The following is a 24160-nucleotide window of genomic DNA, read 5'->3' as shown; positions in this document are numbered from 1 at the left end:
AAATTGTATTCACTTTTGTATATCTATATGTACAATCCTCTATCTTATTTACAGGATACCCAATCTCGCGTGTCGGAAAATTCGGAAGCATCGATGGCGTACAGCTGCCAGGAAACGAAGACTCGTCCGGCGCCGCCAAAGAAGCCGTTGCGTCTCTCCTTGCATCGCGCGGCGAGTCTTCAATCTGTGGAAAGCGCACCACCAACCGCGCCGCAGCATGATGTGACACGGAAGCCGACGAAGAGAAACCACCGCGGCGATCCGCCCATGGAGAAGAACGTACCTCGACGTGAAATGAATGGGGACGCAAGCTTGCAGGAATCTCATGTTAGCCCGCCGCAACCGCCCCCGAGAACACCCTCCAGAGCGGAATCGTGCCAAAGCGCGCTGCGGTGGCCCTCTCCGAAGCCGAGACCTCATTTAACGTCCGTGCCGATGGAGAAATGGTGCTGAACATTCGCACGGATAGCATTTCTCGAACGAGAAAGCGAGAAAAGGAACGATAGCTGGAAATATTTCTCGAAATACGTGAAAATTGCCGAAGCACATATCAAACATAGTTATATACAGTTATTTTTCTATCTGCCTTGATATTATAAATTGCGAGAAGAATGCATGAAGATGTATCTAATGGATCTTTGAGACGCACATAGTTTAAATTGATTATATATAGTTACGAACTAGTAATGTGTTAAAAAAAGAGTTCGATTGCTTTATTAAATTTCATGACTAGCACATTCCATCGAATCAAGATTAGTTTTAAGTGTACAATATAAGACCCATTTATGCACGATGTAATATCATAATATTACATCGAGAATATATATGTCATGTTGCGAGAAAAATTAGAATTTAATTAGAAGTTAATTAGAATTTTTTAAAGATTAATATGTCTGTGACGAAATTCTAATATATCTTTGCATTAAATTTTGCACTTGCTCATTTTCTAAACTAAAATATTTATCTTGTCCGAAAGAATGAAAAGACATAAGACTGATAAATCATATCTGTTACGGATAATACTTTGGACAAATCTAGTGGCAAATAAACTGTACAAATCCATAAAATGCGCGCCTGGAACTTCTAATTTACATGTTTTATATAAACGTTCTAATTTTTATTTTAAAAAATTCTAGTAATTAGCAAAAACAATATTTAATATTCTTCAAAAGAGCATTACAATTCTTTTTCATTTTTTAATAAATTGAAAGCTTTAAAATCAATGCTCAGTCGTTAAATTTAATTTGCTAAATGTGCATTGTGGTTGCAATAATTAATTTAATTGTTCAATTTCCAGGAAAGACGTAATGTATTTGCTGATGCAATGCTATATATAGAAATGATAAATAATATTGCAATTTTACAACAGAATTAACGTACAATTCTATTTTAGTTAAATGTATAAATGTATAAAGTTATAATAACCTAATTTTAGAATAAACTAATAATAAAAACTTTGAGTACAATGTATTCTATAAATATCATATATTTGTTTTGCGTTTATTTTATAATTACCAATTATGTATTGCGATGGTTTATAACATGGTTTTTCCGAGCCCCGCGAATCTAATACGTGCGAATGTCAAATATATCTATAATCACAAAATGTATGATATCGCTTAAAGAAATAAAGATAAATCTGAATTAGCAGATATTAGTATTTCAACTTAGTGATCATTGTGTATTAACACGAATGTGTATTAACCTAACTGCTTATAAGGGCTGATAATGAAAAAGATTAACATTACGTCAAAATAAAATTTCGTGCATTAAACCGCGTACATTAAAATATATACTTATAACTTTTACTTGTAGAACCAATACTATTACAAACTAAGCTGTATATGGTGTTTGCAAATTATTTTTAATAGTAATAGTATGCGCAATAGTGGTACGTTAATACAAATCTAAAGATTCTCATTTCTTAAAATTACTAGTCCTATCGTTGCTTACGATAATGTATTCGATGAAATGCGCATTAATATGTTATACACAATGTACAACACTATTTAGATTTAAGAACTGTATCGTATGTTATATTTGTCAGTAAAAATAAAAGTTTTTTTAGGAAAATTATTATGACAAATTATTTCTAAACTCGCGATAAGATTACAAGATAGATTATTTACTAAAAATATATAAACATATTTATTTTAAAAAATAGTAAGAGATAATCAACTTTATCTACACTATCATTTCGACATACATTCGCGGCAAAGTCGTGCCGCGAGGGCATGCAACTGTAACAAGCTATTGATACCTTCCACTATTCCCATATGTGTTAACCCAATTTCCTGTAAATTAATGTTAAAATATTTTTAAAATTATATTTAATTATATAAAACTGAAATAATTGTATGATTCTAATTTCAATGCAAGATAATATCACATGCAATTTACCTTGACAAATTTCAGTTTTAACTGTTCATCCATAGTGTGATTTTTACAAACTTTAAATATATTACTGATTATATCTTCCGCAGAGTATCCCATTTTCCAGAAATGATCCATTACCTAATTATAAGTAAATATAATATGAGTTCAGTTTATGTGATATATATATATATATCTGAACAAAATAAGTAGCATCAAATACTTTACCGTGCATGCTTTAGAAACGTCTCCTTTTATGCAATCATCCAACATTTCTTTAACAATTAAAGGATGAGGTTCATCGCAGACTTTAAATACATTTTCACCATTCACATGATTGAAACCATTATGTGTAGACTGCAGATTATTCAAGGCTTGTCTCATATCTCCTTGGGCTGTGAATACTATTGCTTCCATACCGTCATCTGTATAAGATAACTGCAAACAATAACTTTGTGTAAGTTAGAGAATTTATTTTGATGGCAGTAATATTTTAATTACATTTTCTTTCCCGCAAACTTCAAGCACTTTTGCTAGAATTTGGGCATCTGTTAACTTTCCATATCTTAACATAGCACATCGTGACTGTATAGGTTCGATGATCTCCTCTGTGTTGTTACATGCAAGAGCAAATCTGGTTGTATGGCTGTAAATCTCCATTGTTCGGCGTAATGCCTGCTGCGCACCGTCAGTCATACTGTCAGCCTCGTCTAAAATAATAATCTTATGTTTTCCTTTTGGTAGATTAACCTGCAATAAAAAAAATTATATAGAAATATAGAGTAACTTAAAGAAACTTATGTCACAATATAATCTACACATTACCTTTTTTTGAGCAAACATTTTAATTTTGTTCCTAACTACATCTATTCCTCTCTCATTCGAAGCATTTAGTTCAAGCACAGCTTCTTTAAATGCTGGTCCTAATAGGGTACGTGCCAAACATAAAATGGTAGTAGTTTTGCCTACTCCAGGTGGACCAGCAATAATAATATTTGGAGTATTTCCATGTTGAGCAAAAACAGCTAATCTGGATACAGTGTCTTCATTGCCAACAATGTCAGAAAATACTTGCGGCCGATATTTTTCTATCCTAAAACATCAATAATAATATAATATTCTATATGTTATATCAAAAATTAAATCATTAAAGAAATTTTTAGATAATTAATTAATATTTTAAATGTCAATCTAAATATTGTTATTTCTTTTGCATTACAACCAATAAGTAAGAAATTGCTTAAATATTTTAGTTTAGTTTAACATTAATTTAAAATATTAGAAATGTATTGTCATGATATATAAAAATTATATGCTACTGTCAAAATGTATGACTAGACTTGTAGAGTATACTAAATCTTGTTATTTATTTAAATCTAAACTGCTTTTGTTTTATGCAAAAAACTAAAATTTAGACAAGGATTAAAGATAACCTAGCACACAGTAATTCTAAAACAATCATAAAACAAATCTTTTGCAAGAGTAAAACATACCATGGTAAATTTGAAGATTTACTATCCTTTTCTTTAATTTTTGTGTCACCATTGCTTGTAGATGGTAAAACCTCAATCTCCATGGTTTAATTACACAAAATCATCCCCTAAATCTTTTAATTTACACCTGTTTACACCGGCATATGATCAAAAACGCGGGAAATGTCAGACAAGAAAGACCACAGAGACTTCTCTCGGAGTTAGAATAAACTTAAACTATTTTTAGTCAAGACTCAAACCATTTTAGCCAAGATTTGAACCAAATGGTTTAAGGTAGCTTACGCATGTGTGCGGTATCTCCTCCGTTCATGCTGCTTGCTTCTTGCGTCTCAAATCTGGCCATACTGATTCGGATCAGCAATTCATTTTATTATGTTTTATTCCTTATTGAATTACAAATATTTTACAGATAATCAAATCTGCATTGTGTTCTTTTTAGTTCTATTAAAGCATAATTATAGAATAATTTATGTGTACTCACAATTACAAAATAATATATATATAATATATAATAATATATAATATATAATAATAATATATATATTACAAATATTATATATTTAAATCAATGTATTTATTAGTTTAAGCACAACCAGTTTATAAATATAAGTACTTTTATACATAAAATATAGATATATATACACTATGATAAATTTTTATATACTGATTTTCTTATAATAAGAATGAGAGTATAATTACATAAGTGTAGTCATAAATTAATTAAATAATAGATATAAAATTTGATACTGCAGCTGTCTTAAATGTTCTTTTTTAGAATTACATTATTTATGTACAGTCTCTACAATGTGTAGTAGTATAGAACTTTTCAGAAGGAAAGTCAGTTTTTATAAAACAAATTCTTATATCGAGATAGCTGTAGCTCTGACAGCAGCGCTTAATAAAGGATTTGGGTCTGGTTCTTCCGTTAAAATGTTTACTTTGGCCCACTCGCGTTGTTTATTGCTTTGTCGCAGCGCATCAATAACTGCTTGCACATACAGGCCATCTTCAAATGTAGATGCAGAGAAAACCGGCTCTTTAATCCAACCTCTCTTATCTTCCACAGATTGAAAAGCTTCCCTTAATGCTGTGATCATTTTTCTAAGTCCTTTAACATAAGGCCTGGGAATAGAATCTGCAAGGGGTAACGATATCCCTTGTAAATCATCTGTATCGCGATACAGGACTTCCTCTTGTCCATTGCGACATCCATATAAATCTCCATCACGCACAACCAAATGATTTCCACCGCCGCATATTAACACTTCTTGAGAAAGCTGTCCTTGCAAATGATTGCTTAAAGTAGCTGTTACCAAGGTACCACCGCTCAGTTCCATTTGAAAGCTACAGAAATCTGGTGATGTGACATGCCTGATTCCATTAATGTATTTGGTCGTTTGAGTAAACGTTCTTACAACAGCATGTACTCGTGAAGCACGTTGACCCATCAAATGAAAGATCAAATCTATAACGTGACTGCCCACTAATGCCAAGATTCCTCCACCCATTGTATCATCACATAGCCAATCGTATCCTGAAAAAATAATACAAATATATTAGATTTAAATTAAATTATTTCAGTATTTTAAAGTTTGTTTTATTAGACATGTAAAATATGAGAAAAATATTCTATCACACAATAAGCAAATAATATTTTAAAATTAAAGTATTTTGTTGCAGATTATTTTCAAGTATGAAAATTAAAGATATTCTGTTTTTTCTTTATTGTATGTAAATAAAAAAGAAATAAAGCTTAATAATTCTCATAGAATTTTCTAATTTTTCTATATGCTTACCATTATGAAGTAAACTTCCCATGTGTACTCTTACTTCTATAATTGTTACAGATCCTCCCAAATATCCTTCTTCCAAAGCTTTCTTCATATGCACAAAGGCTGGTAAAAACCTTAAACTATGATTAACTATGCTAATTAGCGAGGGATAATATTGTGCAGCTCGTACCATCTTCAAAGCCTCGCTTTGACTCAAGCCTGCAGGTTTATCGCACACAACATGTTTTCCTATACCTAGCGCTTTAACAGCGATCTGTGAATGTAAGCTCGGTGAGCACATTATAAAAATTAGATCTACATCCTTCCTCAAAAGAACATCATCTATGCGACTAGTGTGAAAGGGTATTTCAAGATCGCTTGCCACTTTTGAGACTTCCGCCAGTGTGCGACCCCATATAGCCTCAATTCTGAAGCCCTTTTCTCTCAGAAAGGGTATAATAATTCGAACGATACTCCCTGTGCCAAACACTCCGATGCCAGGCAATGTCATCTTGAATGTATGAAAATATTTGGTATTTTCACTTTTCTTTCTTCACACTAAATTTTAATCTGTAATACAAGGCGAGTAGTTTTGCTCGTTTCAAGTAGACAATAAAATGCCTGGTAACTAAAATATTTTCAGTTTTGTCTGCGTAAGTTTAGCAATTGTATTTTTCCATTTTGAAATTCTTATGATATACATTGCGTCAACAAATGTATTTATGACAACTGGCAGCAATGACTGAAATCGCGCATGATCTAATTCACAAGTAAAAAACATAATTAAGGCTAACATGTATGTAAGTTTGGTGATAAAGTCTGTACTTTTTAGATCCAATGAAAATGTCATTGCATGATGTGCATCTTTATATATTTTTAGTCAATGGCTGCACCATTATCATTGATTAACCGAACTTTGCCGAAGATCGTCGGACATTCACGAGCAATTATTCCCACTTTGATCTGCTGTTCGCCTGCGTTCACCTTGCGGTATAATGTGTGCTTGTCATGTTTGTTCTCGCATTCGTTTAACTCTTTAAAATATGTAAATACGTAATCGAGTGATACGAATTGGTGGTGGGTGCAAAACTAGCTTTTGATTCAATCTTCTGCAATAGCAGATAATTATATATCATTAACGACGTGAGCTATGTCAGAGATACGCAAGAGAACGATCGGCGATGCGTCGGCAATATCACGGGATGTTAGCGACGATCAGGTAAACGAAAATTCTTCTATCGAATCTGTACATTAAAATGTCTGATCTTAGGTTTTACAATTGTTTGTCTCAATGACTGTCAATCTACGTTGTTTGTGCGATAGCCATTCCTTTGTTGACGAGTATTTGACAGCTAACAACATTAGAACGTGTCCATACTATTTTTAAAGTCGCTTTATACACACCATATACATATACATGTACACACACATATAAATGAATATATATATATATATATATATATATATATATATATATATACTTGAGTGTACAAACAAATAATAATATTTGTTTCTTCAATCCTTCTTTTTCGCATGGTTTGACACAATCAATACCTTTTAAGTTAATTGTGCTAAATTAATTTTTTAAGAATTTTTTTCACATTTTAATGGAATGTTAATTAAAGTAATATTGAAATTTTTATGCAATTATAAAAACATTCACTTTCAAGCTGGAATGTATTTACAATTGTAAATAGCATTATCAGTATGAATGCCTGTACAATGTCCAGTTAATGTTCTGGTTTTTATTTTATTGCTCAAATTATATTTAAGATTTTTACTGAATTTAAGATTCAGATAAAAAACAACTACTAATAAAAAAACTGATATAAATGTTAGAAAAAAAGTTTTGGATTATTTACAGTTTGCAAATAAAAAAAGTAATAAAAATATAATATTTATAAATACTTGTTTGAAATTTTTTTATTAACAAGCCATAATTTTATATTTAAAAATACACACATTATCATACATTTCAATTAAATTCTTTAAACTTTTTCTTATATCAAGCAATTCAACTTGTTAATGGTCACAAGACAATTGGAGAATATGAGTGGCGGTTTATGCGCATTGATTTGATTTAATCATTGTAGTAACGTCATTTCTATGTAATATATAATCCATATAGTATCCTACATAAAAATGTAATTTTATTTATATATTTTATTCAATTAATTTTTTGATATTAAAAAAATATAATAACTTTTATATTTTGATTAACATTGTATTATATCACACATAGTCATATAACAATACAAATATAATATTTTTAAAACTTTTAGAAAGAAGATGTTGAATCTGAAGATGATGCAAAATTAGAAGTAGAAGACTTAGCAAAGAGTTTACCTCAAGGGACTGACCATACGCCACATATTTTAAGTTCTGTTCTTTCTGGTCTTCCTGATCGGTAAAATATATATATATATTATTTGTCATATTTCTGTTTAAATTATTTTGATTCAATTAAATGAGTTTATTAAAATAATTAATGTTTCTGCTTTTGGTAGCTGGCGAAATTGGATAATTAGAACTATTTTTACTTGGTTCATGATAGCTGGATTTTGTCTTATTATTTATGGTGGTCCATTAGCATTGATGATTACAGTAAGTCTCCTTTTGAACATGGTTTAATACAATGAATCTTTCTTATATGTATATCTAAAATGATATTTATCTTTATAGACATTGATTGTGCAAGTAAAATGCTTTGAAGAAATTATCAATATTGGATATGCTGTATATAGGATTCATGGTCTACCGTGGTTCAGATCTTTATCGTGGTATTTTTTAATTACTTCCAATTACTTTTTTTATGGAGAAAATTTAATGGACTATTTCGCAGTGGTGATTAATCGTATAGTAAGTTTTACTTTTTTAACTTAAATTAGAAGTGATTATGTAATTTATAAAAAAATATTAATAGAATATTTTTCACACAATTTTACTGTTACTGTTATTCGCTTACAGTATTTTTTAATCATTTCTAATGTCTCGTTTATATATATCATGAATGTCAGATCAATAATAAAACCTTGACAAGCTTTATCTCTATAGTTTTGCTATGGCTTCATCATTTTCTGAGGCTTCTTTGTTACAATTGTTTAATATAAAAATAACAGAATGGAAAATAATAAAAAAAGTTAAAAAATCAATACATTATAAACACGTTTAATGTAAATGATTATGATTTTTGTCTCTAGGGATATCTGCGTGTGCTTGTTACATACCATCGTTTTATTTCATTCTGTCTTTACATCGTTGGTTTTATATGGTTTGTACTTTCACTCGTGAAAAAATATTATATGAAGCAGTTTTCTCTATTTGCTTGGACACACGTTGCGTTACTTATTGTTGTGACACAGAGTTATCTTATTATACAAAATATATTCGAAGGATTGATATGGTATGTATCATACTATTACAATTATTACTATAATTTTCTATATTAAAGTATACAAGTATTCACATTCAATTGTACTGCTTTTAGGTTTATTGTCCCTGTTAGTATGATTGTGATAAATGATGTGATGGCATATATGTTCGGTTTCTTCTTTGGGCGAACACCATTAATAAAATTATCTCCGAAAAAGACTTGGGAGGGATTCATCGGTGGTGGTATCTCAACTGTCATACTTGGATTGATGGTAATGTGTTCACAAATAGTAAATAAAAATAAGATTATTTATATATCACATACTAAAATAATATCGTTGTTTAGATATCTTATGTGATGTGTCAGTACCGCTATTTCGTCTGCCCTATTGAATACAGTGAAACTTTAGGAAGAATGACTATGGATTGCGAACCATCGAGTCTGTTCCAACCGCAAGAGTATACATTGCCAAACTGTCTTCAAGTAATATCGAGAGTGGTAATCTATCTCCATATGTAATATGTAGAGTCCGACCAAAATCACTTTTTTTAGTTTCGGCCGAAACCGAAAACGAATATTCGGTTTTTACTCAATTTCGGCCGAAACCGAAACAGAAACCGAAATTTTTGGAGGAGTTTTATAAAAAGCTATATGATTTTTAAAAAACCGTTGGAAAATGTGTAAAATTTATGTACTGTTTTAAAAACATGATTTTATTAATATCTTATTAAAATATAAAATATTTTTTACAAATAAAACGCAATATTATAAAATAAAAAATAATATATAATAAAGTAGAGTCCGATCGAAACCACTTTTTTTAGTTTCGGCCGAAATCGAAATTAAGCCGAAGCCTTGATTTTTGGCCGAAACTGGCCGTAACCGAAACCGAAACCGAAATTTCGGTCGGACTCTAGTAATATGTAATATTTAAATCTTATATAGAACGGTATTTAATAATTTTTTAATATTTGTGCAGATTAATGGAAAATCTACTTTAACAGTATATCCATTTATGCTACATTCATTGTCACTGTCAATATTCAGTTCTGTAATTGGACCATTTGGAGGATTCTTTGCTAGTGGATTTAAACGAGCGTTCAAAATTAAGGTAATTGAATATTATATCAATTGACTTGTTAATTTACGATACAATAATACCTTATTCTGGAATACTTACTTATGGATGACTGATTTATGGATTGTAGGACTTTGGTGATGTAATTCCTGGTCATGGCGGAATAATGGACAGATTCGATTGTCAGTATTTAATGGCAACATTTGTGAATGTTTATATTTCTTCATTTATTCATACTGCATCACCGCAAAAACTACTACAACAGGTAAAGTAATAAGAAAAGTTGTTTAATTAATCTAGACTATTTTTTTGTTTAAAATATAAGATTTTAACGCATTGTAATAAAAAAGATGTGAATTCTAAAATGCTCTAGGTCTACCAAATTTAATAGTATAAAATTTCAGTGCTTAAAATTGAATAAAATGTACATTTTAATATACATTTTATTCACTTTACATTGCAATGCATTGAAATCTTATATTTTAAAGAAAGAAATGGTCTAGAATGTTACAGTGTATATTTTATTTATTTTTATATCTTATAACATTTTTTTTAGATCGTCTTTAAGATGTCTATTTTTTTTTAATTTGGCATTCAAAAATATAATTCTTTAATATATATGTTTTTCGCTCTAGGTTTATAGTCTGAAACCAGAACAGCAGCTTCAACTTTTCCAAACACTAAAAGATTCATTGGAAAATAGGGGTATGCTAAATGCTTATTAATTATAAGTTAAATGTATTTAATGGCAAAACTGCTGCAGGGATTATTTTTATCTACTAAAAAATGTTGGAAAAGATTTTCCTTTATCTTTTCTAATATTTAAAAAGACGTTATACGCAAATGACAATGCAATCCAGTAATCAAGTAATTATAATAATTTGTTGAACTATGACAATGAAGTTTATTTTGTGATTATAGATAATGGTCATCATTATATGATAGGCCTGTCTAATTGAAATTGATGTGGCCAGAGATGACATAATTTCTTCCCCTAATTTTTTGTAAAATGTAAATATAATGTATTTTGATATTTTAGGAATAGAATCTTTTCTATCTTACTTGGTTTACTGTCCGAATTTAAAAAAAATATCCGAAATATAAATTTTTTTTGATGTCACAAAATATTTTATTACATAAAGTCAAGAACTTTTTTCGTTATGCACTGACAAAACCTATGATATATAAATCATATATATTGCAATATAGATAAGATGTGTATTTTTGTGATTAACTCTGGCCTAAGAATAATCAGTTGGAAAGATCTATCATAATTTTAGCTAATTTTTGTGCATTCCATATTGTATAGTTGAAGTTCTGTCAAATGCAGTAGTTTATATTAAACTATGGCATTGTTGCAAATAATTGTTGCCGTATTATTTTTGTCCAAAAGCTAAACCAAAGAAAATCGCATTATAAAGAATCTATGATACATAACAGCATTTAAAATTTTTATTTTCTAAAACATTTACTTATTATTTCTGATTGGATATTGCAAAACATAGACCAAGCATCAAATATATATTTATTTATGTACTCTATTTAAACCAGGTTTCTTCAATTAAATTTTGTAATAATAAAGCGGATCTCAACGCAGTTTCTATTTGTAATTGTGCATTTAAAATCTGATATAATGAAAATATCTCTTGTTTGTATATATGCACACATTGTTTTTCTTTTTACTTAGAATTTACATTTATAAAAATGTTAACAATTACGGATAATCTCTATTTTGGTTAAATGTGTCTTTCTAAATTAAAATTATAATGTTCATTGCTATGTAAGGGAAAATATTTAACCAATATAATTCATATATACATACGTTGATGTGTTAGGTGGATGGTTCTATTCAGAAGTTTAGCATTATGTTTCCTTCCATTTTGAACGAATAAAATTTTTATTCGTTCAGCGGTATTAATATTAAGATTAATTTTTATTTAGACTACATTCTAATAAAGGTATTTCAGTTTGTTTGCATTACTATTCATTTTTACTGTTATCAAAACATTAGCAGTATGCGAGCAGTACCTGAAAACCGGTGAGAGATAGCGTTGAATATATTTATTATATTCAGATAAAGATTTTAAGATTTTCCTACCGTAAGCGTATATTCAAAAGTAGTTGCATATCCCATATGAAACATCTTGCCAATTTATAAGAAGGCATTGCTCGGAATTCAAGGCTTATTACGGGCATTGCAGAAATCATTTAGCCGCTATTCTTGTGATTATAGTACTTACGTTACATACATAATGCTAAACTTTAAAACATTAATTTATCGCGACCATTACATGCGTACAGAATACGACGAAAATTGTGACATCCCGCTTATACCACAATTTTTGCCGTACTTTGTGATACATAGTGAGAAAGCTTATTTAAAATGATTAATCAGACAAAAAATCTAACTCCATTTATTAATTATCGTTTCCATCAAGCTAGAAAATAAGATGAAGAAATTAATGGAAATGGATTTGTCTGCCATGTTTGTAATAGCGTAGCGAACGACTGTGTATATTGTATAATTGATAAAAACATGATCAAGCTATCATAATTATCTATTTTGCCTTGTCATACAGTATATGAAAACATACGAGCGTTGATTGAGAAATTATTTTAAGAATGAATGCTTTTAACAGATAAGTTATTGTGCTTCAAGTTAGTTTCAGTACTATCCATAATTGTGCCAACTGCGCTTGGTAAATAAATATTCTTACATAAATTATATTATATGTACTGAATTGATAAATGGCACAATTTAAAAATAACTAGGTGATTAGATTAATACAAATCATGTATTTTATATTAAAATATACTCAGATCTGAATATAGTGTTTTGATTAAAATCTTTAAAATATATTAAACCGATTATGATAAATTTGTATTTATCTCTTGCACTTTGTATTCCGATTTTCTCTAGTTTCAGTATTCCTATTATGTGCATTGAGATATGTTTAATCAAGATCTGAGTATAAAAATTTATTATGAAAAGAGTATAGAGTATTTCAGAACTGTGGATTAAGACAATTGTCTAGTAATACTCGTTAAAGCAAACAAAAAAGTCTCAATAAACATAGTTCATAAACTAATTATTTTTTAAATATTCAACTTTTTAATATTTTGAAGTTATTTAGTTTATTGAGGCTTTTTTGTTTATTTTTACTTTTCTATTACGTCTTGATTCATAATTCTGAAATACTCTCTATACTCTGAATATTAATTATAGTATACTTAATTTAAAAATGAGTTTAGAGATTCTTTTTTATAGTGAAAACTTACAAGATATTAGATAATCAAGAGAAATTTAATAATAGATAAATGGATCAGATATACGTATATTTATTTAATAGAAAACAAAAGAAATATATATATATATATATATACATGTATAGATGGAAGTTATGTAAAAAATGTGTTACAAAATATATAAAACCTTGGATTCAAAGTGACTTAAATTTTATTACATAATATATTTATGTATAGCAAAAAATAAATTCTTGAAAAATTAATGTTACATGAATGTTTTATTTATTTTTTTATTTTTCTGATTCTCTTCATATATAAAAATATCAAAAGCGTCCATTCTATTTGACGAACCACAGTACACAATTGTCCAATTCGGTTTTTTAGTTCTAATAACGTCCACTGCAAGTTTTAGTGGCAGTGCTTGACCTAAAATAGTAGTACGAATCATTGATAAGTTGGATGGTGATTTTTTTTCAGGTGAACTGTGTTTTCTTTATGCAAAAAATGGGATTAAAAATGCAAATACAAATTCTCTAACACTATGTTGATATATTAAAACTTGAATATTTAATTCCTAAAATTTATGTTGAAAACAGATTAAGAAAATGTGAGAAGCTGTCTACTGTGTAAAGGTTAGAAACGTCTGTCAAGCCTAAAGGACTATTTATTTGTCTACAATCTGAACATTGTGGAGTAATTAACGATAATGGGTTTATTAACGGTGCTAAAAAAATTGAAGCAGAAAGAAAAGGAGATGCGAATTTTAATGTTGTATGTATACATATTTATGTATCTATTTTATATATCCAGTTTGTGGTTAATTTATGCATTGACAAGTTAATAAATTTTATGTTAATTAAGCTTGCAGTATTAAATAATGAAAGACTAAATTTAATAACATTTTGAAGTTATATTATTATGTGCATTTTACTATTTCTTTTAGCATCATGTTCAATTATTTTAATATGAAAATTTATCGTTTCAGAGGTTTGGACAATGCGGGCAAGACAACAGTGTTAAAACGACTTAATGGCGAACCAATAGATACTATATCGCCTACGCTTGGCTTTAACATTAAGACATTGGAACATCGTGGATACAAACTCAATATATGGGATGTTGGTGGACAAAAATCATTGCGTTCATATTGGAGAAATTATTTTGAATCTACAGATGGTCTTGTATGGGTAATAGACAGCGCAGACAGAAGGAGATTGGATGATTGCAAAGCAGAGTTATATAAGCTTCTGCAGGAGGAAAGATTGGAAGGAGCAAGTCTTCTTGTGTTTGCCAATAAACAAGACATGCCTGGTGCATTATCTGCATCTGATATAGCGGAAATTCTGGAATTACCTAATATAAAAACTCACCACTGGCAAATTTATAAGTGTTCTGCTGTAACGGGTGAAAATCTAGTGGATGGCATTAATTGGATTGTTGATGATATTGCAGCAAGAATATTTTATTTAGATTAAAATAAATTCAAATTTTTATATTTCTTACTTTGTTAAATGTAAAAATGGTGCTTAACTTTTACAAAATGATATATTGTAATCTACATTATTCTGTGAAAAAAATGTAACACATTATACAAAGAGATTTCAAGATTTATTCTAGTTTATTATACAATAGTATAATGTGCATCTTTTTTGTATATATTTAAAGTCACTCTGTCTACAAATTTAAAAAGTTTTGTATTAGATAATAAATAAAATAGTTAATAATTTTTTTACAATTTATTTAGGCATATTTTTATTATTTTTTTAAAAATCTTTAACAAATAAAAGCAAAAACTTTTCTCCAAAAAAATAGACATATTACTAATAGATATTAAGATAAAAATGCATGATAATATATATTATGATTAGAGCCATATTAAAATTTAATTTTTCATATTTTTTTAGTGTTTTCTTGAAATTTTATTTTCTTCTGCAGTTTTAGTTCACCGTTGCTTCTGAAAACTCCTTTACATAAAATGATTTTAATTGTCCTTGATCGACAGTACCTCTTGGCCCCTCAAATGCAAGCATAATTTCATTGATGAGTGATTTTGAAAGTTTTAGTTTAAATTTCTTTATTAACGCCATAAATTTCTCTAAAAAAATGAGAAAAGTTTTTTTAATTTTCTTAAAATACTTATATAATATAATATAATATACGAGTTTTATTTTTTTACTTCACATAAATTCTCATGAAAAAAGTAAGAGAGTCTAAAAAGAATTCTCACGAAATATACCTTGCGAAATCATTTTATCACTCAACGACATTACGAAATGGCCAAAGTTACGTTTTCTCCTTTTTATTTTTGGTGCCATTGCTTCGTAATTTGCTCTTTTCAAAAGTATTTTCTTAATATCTGGTCCAACGAGTTGATAATTGCTTAGAATACCACGTAACTTGACTTTGACTTCGGGTTTGAGCATTTTGATTGCCTCCAACTCGTGAAGAATATCCTTATTCGCCCAAACGTTCTCCAAATCCAGAAGATGTAAAACATTGTCAGGTGATACATGTGGAGTGATCGCATGAACCAGAGCTAAAGCACCTTCTGCTTTTACAGGATTGTTTCCCAAATATAATTCTTGGAGCGTATTATTTGTAGACAGAGCTTTTGCGATCCGTATAGCGTCTTTTTCGGTGAATCTATTGCCTATGAATCGTGAAGAAAATATTTAACATTTGATAAAGCTTAAATAATTTAATCAATCTAAAACGAAAGTGTCAGTGAGCTCATGAGCCACAGCCGTTCGTGCTGTTAATTACAATTGTACCTAATAAAGATAATATTTGCTATCTAAATTTATTTGTCGGATAAAAATAATTTAATTAATTGTGTTATAAATGTTCATATTTCACACCTGTTTCTATTTTAGATCTTATCACTATTTAAAAATAGATATATAAACTTTCAAGAATGAATCATTCTTTGGATAAAAATTATTCTTAAAAGAATTTTTTTTTTCTTATAATCGACATATATTTTGTTTATCATATGATACATATTTACAACTTAAGTCCAACTTGTCAATGCTCCGTGAACGCGATAATAATTGAGATAGATAAGGCAAGCACTCTACTCCAAGTCCGTTCCAAGATAAATTTAGAGAACGCAGTGTCTCGTTTTTCTCGAACCCCTTGATCAAAGTTTTCCAAGTTTTAGCACTATACAAAGAGTTCCAGAATAAATTTAGATGCGTCAAAGTTTCATTGTATGATAGTAGATTTCGTAGATTTTCGGCGCACGACTCGTCCAGATTATTATTCGATAAATCAATGCTTTCTAAACCCTGATTATTTGATAATGCAGACGCAATGTACTCGAAGCCTTCATTTCCGATATTGCAGTTGCTGAGATCAAGCGTCTTCAGGGTCGCGTTCGTCGATATTGCATTGTATAATTTTTCCGCACCGCTCGCGCCAATTTGGCAACCCGATAGCGACAAATTAATTATCATACTGTTCCTAAGCAGCAAATTGTTTAGGTGTTTGCATGCGTCTGCAGATAGTTTATTGTCCTGCAACATATAAAAATATAATTATTAGTAAACCAAACATGTACTATTAACTGACGCAATTGAGCTAATGTTTACGTTATAAAGATTAGAGTTCATTTCTAAGCTGTCAAAAAAGAATGTTTAGCAAATAATTTTTATTTTTTTAAATATTTGAATGTAGAACAGTTTAGAAATAAGTTTTGATCGAAAAATAGACCTACAAATTTTATGACAATTTATTATTGAAAATCAGATATTTTTTGTACCTTGAGGTCCACTTTTCGTACATAAGTATTGTCCATCAGAGCCTCGCAGATCGCTCTCATTACTTGGGATTCGAGTCCGTAGTATCGTAAATCTATCTGATCGGTTATAAGCAGATCCTTTAACGAAGCAATCGACCTTATACCAGCACGCTTTACCATGTCGTAAAATTTCTGCACACCATCCGTGCCGTAGATCGGCGGGCGTTCGCGTAGCAGCCAGAAAGCTGGCGATAATCCGGGGTCATCTGGGACTCGGTACACCGTGTACGGATTCAGTATCTTCAGCTGAGATTCGCTGATATCTATCTCGCGCAAACACGGATGAACCAAGCTCTCAGTGGAGACTCGATCGCTCACTGTAAGTTCATCTTCCGGCGTAATTATCGTCTCCACAGACACGTCTCTCTTCCTTTTTTCTTCGACCTGTTTTATATATTGTATTAACTAACTAGAGATTAAAAAATAATTAAATCAATGTTCTTATTTACTCTTGCACTGCCCTAACTTAATCTTCAGGGCGTTAAAATACTTAACATCTAATCAAATCTAATAACAGAAGATGTTGCAATATAGAACGTTTTGTATCTGCTACAAACTCAAGTTACACCAATCAGATACCGCAGTTGCTTTTTCTTTTCTTCAGCTTTTTCTTTCTTGGCTGCTAATTCCTGCATTCTCCTTGTCTCGAATCTCCTCATATAATCTGCTAATATGATAGTCTCATCGATCACTTCTGATTCTGCTTCGACTGATTCCTTCTCTTCCTCTTTTTCCTCTTCAGCGGATTCAATTTCGTCTTCGTCATCTTCAGTCGACATATCCATTTCTGCATATTCCAAAGCTTCATCCTCGGAATCATCCTCAACGTATTCTAATGTCTAAATAACATTCACAGATTCATATAAAATTATTTCTAATTATTATTTATTTCGACAATGTATGTAAAATTTTATTTTAAACATATAAAATGTCTAGCAATTCGCTCTGGCATATTTATATTTATTCTTTCAGCTGTCGAAGAAAAATATAATTTATGCAGGACATTGTGTAGAAAAAAGAAAAAAAGTTAAACTATTATTTAAATACTTCTATGATATCCATATTTACGGGTCATATATTTATTCTTTTTGTTTACGAAATTGAATATAAAAAATATAAAAATAAAAATATTATTTATAAAAACACACAATACATGACTTTTAAATTTGCAACAGTTCGCAATGTGAAATTAGTCACGACAGATAAAAATTAAACAAATATAATTAAAAAATATAGTTTCACAGTTCTTTAGTCTCGTTTCCAGTGTCTCTTCAGTAACATTTCAATCATGAGAGATAAAACATCGAAATCGTATGGAATTAGAATATCTCTGCATAGTTGAGCTTTGAAAAAAAATTTAAAAGGAATTTAAAAATATGTAAAAAATTAAGACATTAACTATAAATTTTTTTGCAAAATTATTTAGATATTTTTTACTTGTATATTTTTTCTAATTACCAAATATTTGGTAATAATTACTAAATCACTTCGTCCTAATTACCAAATATTTGGTAATAATGATTAAATCACTTCGTCTTAATTACCAAATATTTGGTAATTTCTAATAAATATTTACTTGAATAAAAAAATCATTTACTTGATTCTAATAAATATTTACTCGATTTTAATAAATATTTACTTGATTTTAATAAATATTTACTTGATTCTAATATTTATTTGTATCAAATAAATATTTACTTAAATAAAAAAATATTTACTTGATTCTAATAAATATTAACTTAAATAAAAAAATATTTTATTTTAAGTTTAAAACAATTGTGATTTATTACATATAAAATAATATAACACAAAATTAAGTACCTATGTAGTATATAATAAGTTAATAAATCTTGAAATGTAAGATTCTTATATTTAAAATAGTAGTGCACATTTATTGCAAAAAAGTAACTGAAAAATAACGACTCGTTACTTTTTGAGTAACTATAACTGTAACGTGTTACTTTTCAGAGTCGATAACTTGTAACTGTAACTAGTTGTTTTTTCAGTGAAAAGAACTGTAACTTTAACTAGATACTTTTACAAAATAACTTTCCCAACCCTACAGTTAGTAAGTATTGTATTTATTGAATTGCTATTCTACGAGAAAATGCTAAGAAATCTTTAATAATAGTTTTATTAAAGCAATTGAAAGTATATTTATCATTTAATTTTACGGGATCGATTTTGCTACAAATATCAATTATAGTAAATCGATTCACCGACCGGTTTTGTGTGAGATTTGATAAACGATTTCAATTATTGATGTATCTTATAAAGTGGTGAAAGGTATTGTGTGTATGTTTTCGCGTTCGGAAAAGTTGTCTTTGACATCGATTGTTTCACACGGACATAATATCATGAGATGTGACTCATCTATTAGCTATTCGTCAAGTGGCTCTTCTGGGCCATTGTATTGTAATTTCGGTAGATCACTCATTCAGCAGTAAGCGGTTGTACGCGACTTATGCTCGTATACGAAAGGATTCGTCCCGTCTTGTCATCATGGCAACGAGATAGAACTTACCGAGTGCTTTGTTAATCTTTATCAAACGCACTTTCGATGATAATGGCATCGGTATTATCTTTAAACAATCGTCACGGGCCATTGAAATCGACACCACTGATACAATCTACAGTGCTGAATCCGTATTTTCTACCTTTAGAGAGAAACGAATAAACTTGTCATTCAATCAATCGGAAGATAATAAAAATCCAATCTCTTCAGCGTAATTTTTCTACTATCTATAAAAATAAAAACTTAAAAATTGACGAATTAATTTATATCAAACATTTCTTAATTTCTTAACTTTCAATTATAAATGCATGCAAATGCGGTCTTCTCATTGCCAATTTCTGGTTTCCTCTCCAGGAAGACACGTTTAAAATAACTCCATAATTTAAACGTGACAAGAATAATTAGCAGCTATTAATATAACAGCCATTAATATATTATGCAAAGGTATAATAAATAGTACTAAATATCAACGGTTGTACTTTTTATTGAAATCTTTCACATCGTCGTAAACCTATGCGGGGAAGGAAGAAACTGGGGATAGTAGGAAAGAGCTATGTACACGCATTCATTTGCACATTTCTCAATGTCAGACATGGATGATCACAACGCATGAATATTCTTTAACTATCTATCGTCGATTAGATCAGAAGACGACTACATCATTAATTCGATAGACACGGTTTTTTACCGTCGGCTTTGTTTTTGAAGCCGACGAGAGGCGAGGAGAAAATCGTACGAAAATGAACAGCTGTGATCTGGAAATAATTAATACAAGCTAATAAAATTAAAATAATATAATATATAATATAAAATAATATATAATATATATATTTATATTTATATATTTATATATATTTATCGCGCGTCTCGCTTCTATGTATTTTTTTCGTACAATACAATATAGTTTTCTCTATAAAATAAGGTATCTATTATAAAACTTTGTTCCTTTTTTGCTGTAAAAATCTATGCACGCCTAGAACGAGCTATGCTTCTCAGTTTAAACTAGTTTATTGCAAACGCTTTGCTAAGGGTTGGAGAGAGAAGATCGTATAGTTAGTATAAAAAACAAATTGCACATCTAAATATAGGGGTCGATGATGACTGGGGATGAGAACGATATGGACGTATGTACTTTATTTACATCGTTCCATGATGCAATAGCGTTATTATATACATCGTTTCCATTGCATTCAAATATATTCTAAAATCGCATTATTTACGTTACTGACATAATCTTCGCAAGTCAATGTATCGATTTAGTATTTCATAAAAGTATCGAGCAAACCAAAATACGCATAACAAGGATATATTGAGTCAGAACGTATATATTTTCTTAAATATTTTTGTGCAACAGAAAATTTCATGTTACTTCATTATTCTAAATTTTAATAAGTGTACATAGAAGTGTAAGAAATATGTTCCGATATCAAAATATGTAATGATTTAGTATTTCGGTTTCTCTTCTTTGCCACATAAGTGAATAATACATTTCCTTGCAGTGGCAATATCTTTCATGATGTAAAAATCACGTGCCATGCCCTCGCAAAAATAAATCTCGAGTAAGTGCTGAAGTAGATGAACACGCGGAGTACCATAATAATCCTATACAACGACGTTGTTTCTTCTATGAATATCACAATAATATCGTTTGAAGGAACGTTTGAAGCCCACATTGTATCATACAAAGCACACTTTCACATACGACGATCGAGCAATGTCAGCGCAGCGTTAATCATAAAATGATAAAATATTTTTAAAAACTCATGTGTTTTCGCCATATTTATCGACACATTATGTATGCATTTATGCATATTTTTTAGAGCATTTCTCAATTTTGTTCAAATAAAATGCAGCTTTACTTTGACGATTATACATGACAAACATGCATCTCGCAGATGCAACGGTACTACCCGTATATTTATATTTTATATTTGTCAAATTATGCAAATAAAAAATGAATATAATGGCAGCAGTCAAATAGTAGTGTGAAATCAAGGCGTGTATAGGGATGGCAACGCCGAGGAAGATGGAAAGAAGATACAGACTTAGCAAAATTAATAAGTACGAGCTATATACATATGTACAACGATAACAATTGTTCATTATCATTAAAATTATTTATAATTGTCGATCGCTTATTGTCATCGCACAGAAGCGCGAAAGGAGCGAACGAAGAGAAAGAGAGAAAATAAATTCCAATTGTTTTTCATTGAAATTTTTAATTTAAAAATATGTCATTTATATAAAAAAATCGCGCTATTTATATTTTTATACATTCATCAATAAGTAAAAAATTTACGCGCTTATCGATACTCGGTGCTACAAATTAATCGTAAAAAGATGCAAGTTAAACAGGCATTAATAAATTACGTATTATTTCATAATATCTATTTTATTATAGCATTGCGGAACTTGATAAGAATTGTGCATCCTCTTTCTCTTTTCTCTGCATTTGTCCCTAATATATTCTAGACTCAACTTTCACGAAAAACAATCTCAAAGGAGAGCATCTCGAGTTATTCCGAAGTCGGAAGAGTTCCATTTTTCTTGTTATCACAAAGAATTAAAACGTCCAAGCAGGCTTTCAGTCTCTAGTGTTATCTTTTACCTTCTAAAAACCTTCATTAGCCCATCGTCGAGATAGGCTGCTTCAAGAAAAACTAGGAAAAATTGCCGACACCGTCGAATTGTTTTCCAACTGTTTATCTTAGCGATCTTAATAATCACACGTGTACCGTCAGCACTTGATGCGGCCCCGACGTCTGGCTGGTACCCGGTTGCTGATGAGGGTATGGCGGTTCTTGTAGCCTGGGCTTGCTGTACGGCTTGTGCGGCCCTTCTTCATAGCTGAAACTGGCCGTATTGTTTCTAGCTTCCGCGCTGGGCGGTTTGTAGAGCGGCGGCAAACAATGCCTGCCTTCCTCGGACACCATCTCGAGGCTCTCTTCGGTGCCGCTCAAGGTACCAAGTGATGTGCCTGATAAAGGTCTCACGACGGATACCCTAGGCTCGGGATCGGAGTCCTTGAGTGGATTGGCGTATCTCCTCAGGTTCTCTTCGTTCTGCAGATTGTTCGATTTTTCGTCCAGATCACTACGATGACGGTGCAAGGAGGTCTCACTGCTGGTGGTTGGTGTCAGATTCGATCTGTGCCTCATGCTTCTGAGATACCAGAGGCCACCGAACAGCGCCAGCACCAGCACAATCGCCAAAGCACTTCCTAGAACAGCCACGTATCCACCGGTGTTGCCCGCACCCGCCAAACTGGGTTCGCTGAGCAGTGCAGTTTCCACTTTGACCTCTAGAACGGAGGCAAAAGCGAGAGGTCTCGCCAGCGAACGGCTCAGCATCTCGCCGAGGTCTCGCGCCACCTCAGCTGCCGCCTCAGAAAAAATGGTCACCTCCACTGTGTCGTTGTCGCCAGGTTTCAGATCGCACAACAGCACCACCGACTGCGGCCTCCGTGGATCAGCTAAAAGCTTCCTCAGACGACGGCACAGCAATTCCACCGAAGTGCCGGGCGTGAGAGTGTCCCTTCGCAGTAGTATCGCAAGTCTCGAGCAAGTTGGCCCGGGAATAGACTGTCCGGGCCAGCAGGACGGCGGAGCTGGTAACGCCGGCGGACCGACTCGTCTGCCAGTTTCCACCGGGCGGCATTCGCCCCACGGTAGACACGGTGGTGCCAGACAGCTCTCGCCCGGACTGGGCACGCAGACCTCATGGGTGAAGCAGGAACTACCATTCAAGCAATTGGCCGGTCCGCACCAGACGTTGCTGCATTGGTTCTTGCCGTTCCGGCACTCGCACACGTTGCAATCGTCGTTCCATGTAGCAGCGGTGCAGCCGGGCCCGCCAGCCGTCCGAATTTCGCATTGCGGGCCGGTTCTGCCGGGCGGACAGATGCACGTGTAACTCGCGATGCCGTCTATGCATGTGGCACCGCTGGTGCACGGATTGCTCGCGCAATCGTTCACGTTGATGCGGCAATCCGGACCTGTGAAGCCAGGCGCGCATTCGCATCTGAACCAATTGATGCCGTCCACACACTTGCCGCCGTTCAGACACGGCAGCAACTGACAGTCATCGATGTTGCGCTGACAATTCGGACCTTCGAAGCCCTCGCGGCAGACGCATCGGTAACTGCCGTCAGCCGTGTTCACGCATGTCGCGCTGTTTTTGCAGGGATTCCTCGTGCACGCTGACGGTGACGCGATGTGACAGGCTGCGCCGCCCCAGCCGGGTGGGCAGTGGCACGCAAAGCTATCTCCGTGATCCTGGCAGGTGCCGCTGTTCCGGCAAGTGCCCGGTTCGCAGTGGCTGCCGCGCAACGCGCATGTCTTACCTTTCCAGCCGCCCCGGCAAATACACGTGAAATCTGCCACGCCGTCTACGCAGGTGCCATTGTTGCGGCAGGGTTGCGTCGCGCACTCATCCAAGTCTGAAAGAATTAATTTTTTTAAATTGTAAAATTTATAAAATTCATTAATTTTTATTAAAGCATTTTTCATGCT

The 24160-nt window shown here is 31.7% G+C and overlaps 7 protein-coding genes across 15 annotated transcripts in view; 3 read left to right on the top strand and 4 right to left on the bottom strand.

Moving 5' to 3' along the window:
- The window catches only part of sprt (PDZ domain-containing protein sprite), a 96075-nt gene extending 94415 nt beyond the window's left edge, over positions 1 to 1660 (top strand). For all 5 annotated transcript variants that reach the window (XM_067352043.1, XM_067352045.1, XM_067352044.1 and 2 more), the window contains one exon: positions 55 to 1660. In XM_067352043.1, the coding sequence (XP_067208144.1) occupies positions 55 to 453 (399 nt within the window). In that variant the 3' untranslated portion in view covers positions 454 to 1660. The remainder of the gene's footprint in view (positions 1 to 54) is intronic.
- On the bottom strand, positions 1471 to 4060 carry RfC4 (replication factor C subunit RfC4). The gene is made up of 6 exons (XM_012361414.2): positions 3867 to 4060; positions 3199 to 3466; positions 2875 to 3123; positions 2602 to 2811; positions 2401 to 2514; positions 1471 to 2294 (listed from the first exon to the last, which is right to left on the bottom strand). Exons 1-6 carry the CDS (start codon positions 3947 to 3949, stop codon positions 2193 to 2195), a joined length of 1026 nt encoding a protein of 341 aa, XP_012216837.2. The 5' UTR covers positions 3950 to 4060; the 3' UTR covers positions 1471 to 2192.
- A 358-nt stretch (positions 4061 to 4418) lies between these two features.
- LOC105668663 (glucose-fructose oxidoreductase domain-containing protein 2) lies at positions 4419 to 6413 on the bottom strand. Its single transcript, XM_012361129.2, has 2 exons — positions 5663 to 6413; positions 4419 to 5400 (listed from the first exon to the last, which is right to left on the bottom strand). The coding sequence occupies exons 1-2, from the start codon at positions 6147 to 6149 to the stop codon at positions 4727 to 4729; spliced, it is 1161 nt and encodes a 386-aa protein (XP_012216552.1). The 5' UTR covers positions 6150 to 6413; the 3' UTR covers positions 4419 to 4726.
- Positions 6414 to 6565: 152 nt separating this feature from the next.
- On the top strand, positions 6566 to 13534 carry Cds (CDP-diacylglycerol synthase). 2 transcript variants are annotated; one of them, XM_012361445.2, is made up of 10 exons: positions 6566 to 6857; positions 7921 to 8045; positions 8146 to 8242; positions 8321 to 8497; positions 8839 to 9041; positions 9126 to 9282; positions 9357 to 9494; positions 9991 to 10122; positions 10220 to 10354; positions 10725 to 13534. In XM_012361445.2, exons 1-10 carry the CDS (start codon positions 6789 to 6791, stop codon positions 10812 to 10814), a joined length of 1323 nt encoding a protein of 440 aa, XP_012216868.1. In that variant the 5' UTR covers positions 6566 to 6788; the 3' UTR covers positions 10815 to 13534. The 2 variants fall into 2 exon arrangements, with proteins under 2 accessions (XP_012216868.1, XP_012216867.1); XM_012361444.2 differs by having other exon boundaries at positions 6568 to 6857; positions 9357 to 9509.
- Positions 13535 to 13706: 172 nt separating this feature from the next.
- On the top strand, positions 13707 to 15074 carry Arl2 (ADP ribosylation factor-like 2). 2 transcript variants are annotated; one of them, XM_012361133.2, is made up of 3 exons: positions 13707 to 13812; positions 13932 to 14106; positions 14321 to 15074. In XM_012361133.2, exons 2-3 carry the CDS (start codon positions 14042 to 14044, stop codon positions 14808 to 14810), a joined length of 555 nt encoding a protein of 184 aa, XP_012216556.1. In that variant the 5' UTR covers positions 13707 to 13812; positions 13932 to 14041; the 3' UTR covers positions 14811 to 15074. The 2 variants fall into 2 exon arrangements, with proteins under 2 accessions (XP_012216556.1, XP_067208158.1); XM_067352057.1 differs by lacking the exon at positions 13707 to 13812 and adding an exon at positions 13835 to 13853.
- A 6-nt stretch (positions 15075 to 15080) lies between these two features.
- On the bottom strand, positions 15081 to 19984 carry LOC105668654 (leucine-rich repeat-containing protein 74A-like). Of its 2 annotated transcripts, none has more exons than XM_067352051.1 (6): positions 18182 to 19984; positions 17701 to 17973; positions 17096 to 17518; positions 16343 to 16850; positions 15572 to 15985; positions 15081 to 15430 (listed from the first exon to the last, which is right to left on the bottom strand). In XM_067352051.1, the coding sequence occupies exons 1-6, from the start codon at positions 18194 to 18196 to the stop codon at positions 15273 to 15275; spliced, it is 1791 nt and encodes a 596-aa protein (XP_067208152.1). In that variant the 5' UTR covers positions 18197 to 19984; the 3' UTR covers positions 15081 to 15272. The 2 variants fall into 2 exon arrangements, with proteins under 2 accessions (XP_067208152.1, XP_012216535.2); XM_012361112.2 differs by having other exon boundaries at positions 15082 to 15430; positions 18203 to 19984.
- A 131-nt stretch (positions 19985 to 20115) lies between these two features.
- LOC105668829 (protein jagged-1) overlaps positions 20116 to 24160 on the bottom strand; it is a 105915-nt gene continuing 101870 nt past the window's right edge. For both annotated transcript variants that reach the window (XM_067352035.1, XM_012361450.2), the window contains one exon: positions 20116 to 24087. In XM_067352035.1, the coding sequence (XP_067208136.1) occupies positions 22373 to 24087 (1715 nt within the window). In that variant the 3' untranslated portion in view covers positions 20116 to 22372. The remainder of the gene's footprint in view (positions 24088 to 24160) is intronic.

Source organism: Linepithema humile, chromosome 3 (assembly GCF_040581485.1).
Source record: "Linepithema humile isolate Giens D197 chromosome 3, Lhum_UNIL_v1.0, whole genome shotgun sequence".
In the NCBI taxonomy this organism is placed as follows: Eukaryota; Metazoa; Arthropoda; class Insecta; order Hymenoptera; family Formicidae; genus Linepithema; species Linepithema humile.
The sequence above is the reverse complement of the archived record's forward strand: the minus strand, read 5'-3'. Positions and strand labels throughout refer to the sequence as shown.

What these genes read in the sequence shown, in the direction of transcription:
- Cds (XM_012361444.2), top strand. Translation starts at nt 6,789, where the DNA reads ATGTCAGAGATACGCAAGAGAACGATCGGCGATGCGTCGGCAATATCA. An exon ending in CAGTGGTGATTAATCGTATA is followed by an intron (nt 8,498 to 8,838) that starts GTAAGTTTTACT and finishes TTTTGTCTCTAG; the next exon opens with GGATATCTGCGTGTGCTTGT. An exon ending in CGCAAAAACTACTACAACAG is followed by an intron (nt 10,355 to 10,724) that starts GTAAAGTAATAA and finishes TTTTCGCTCTAG; the next exon opens with GTTTATAGTCTGAAACCAGA.
- RfC4 (XM_012361414.2), bottom strand. Translation starts at nt 3,949, where the DNA reads ATGGAGATTGAGGTTTTACCATCTACAAGCAATGGTGACACAAAAATT. An exon ending in AAATGTTTGCTCAAAAAAAG is followed by an intron (nt 3,124 to 3,198) that starts GTAATGTGTAGA and finishes TTTTTATTGCAG; the next exon opens with GTTAATCTACCAAAAGGAAA. An exon ending in AAGTTTGCGGGAAAGAAAAT is followed by an intron (nt 2,812 to 2,874) that starts GTAATTAAAATA and finishes TATTGTTTGCAG; the next exon opens with TTATCTTATACAGATGACGG.
- Arl2 (XM_012361133.2), top strand. Translation starts at nt 14,042, where the DNA reads ATGGGTTTATTAACGGTGCTAAAAAAATTGAAGCAGAAAGAAAAGGAG. An exon ending in GAGATGCGAATTTTAATGTT is followed by an intron (nt 14,107 to 14,320) that starts GTATGTATACAT and finishes TTATCGTTTCAG; the next exon opens with AGGTTTGGACAATGCGGGCA.
- LOC105668663 (XM_012361129.2), bottom strand. Translation starts at nt 6,149, where the DNA reads ATGACATTGCCTGGCATCGGAGTGTTTGGCACAGGGAGTATCGTTCGA. An exon ending in GGGAAGTTTACTTCATAATG is followed by an intron (nt 5,401 to 5,662) that starts GTAAGCATATAG and finishes TTATTTTTTCAG; the next exon opens with GATACGATTGGCTATGTGAT.
- LOC105668654 (XM_067352051.1), bottom strand. An exon ending in AACTGCGGTATCTGATTGGT is followed by an intron (nt 17,519 to 17,700) that starts GTAACTTGAGTT and finishes TATATAAAACAG; the next exon opens with GTCGAAGAAAAAAGGAAGAG. An exon ending in TGACAAGTTGGACTTAAGTT is followed by an intron (nt 15,986 to 16,342) that starts GTAAATATGTAT and finishes CACGATTCATAG; the next exon opens with GCAATAGATTCACCGAAAAA.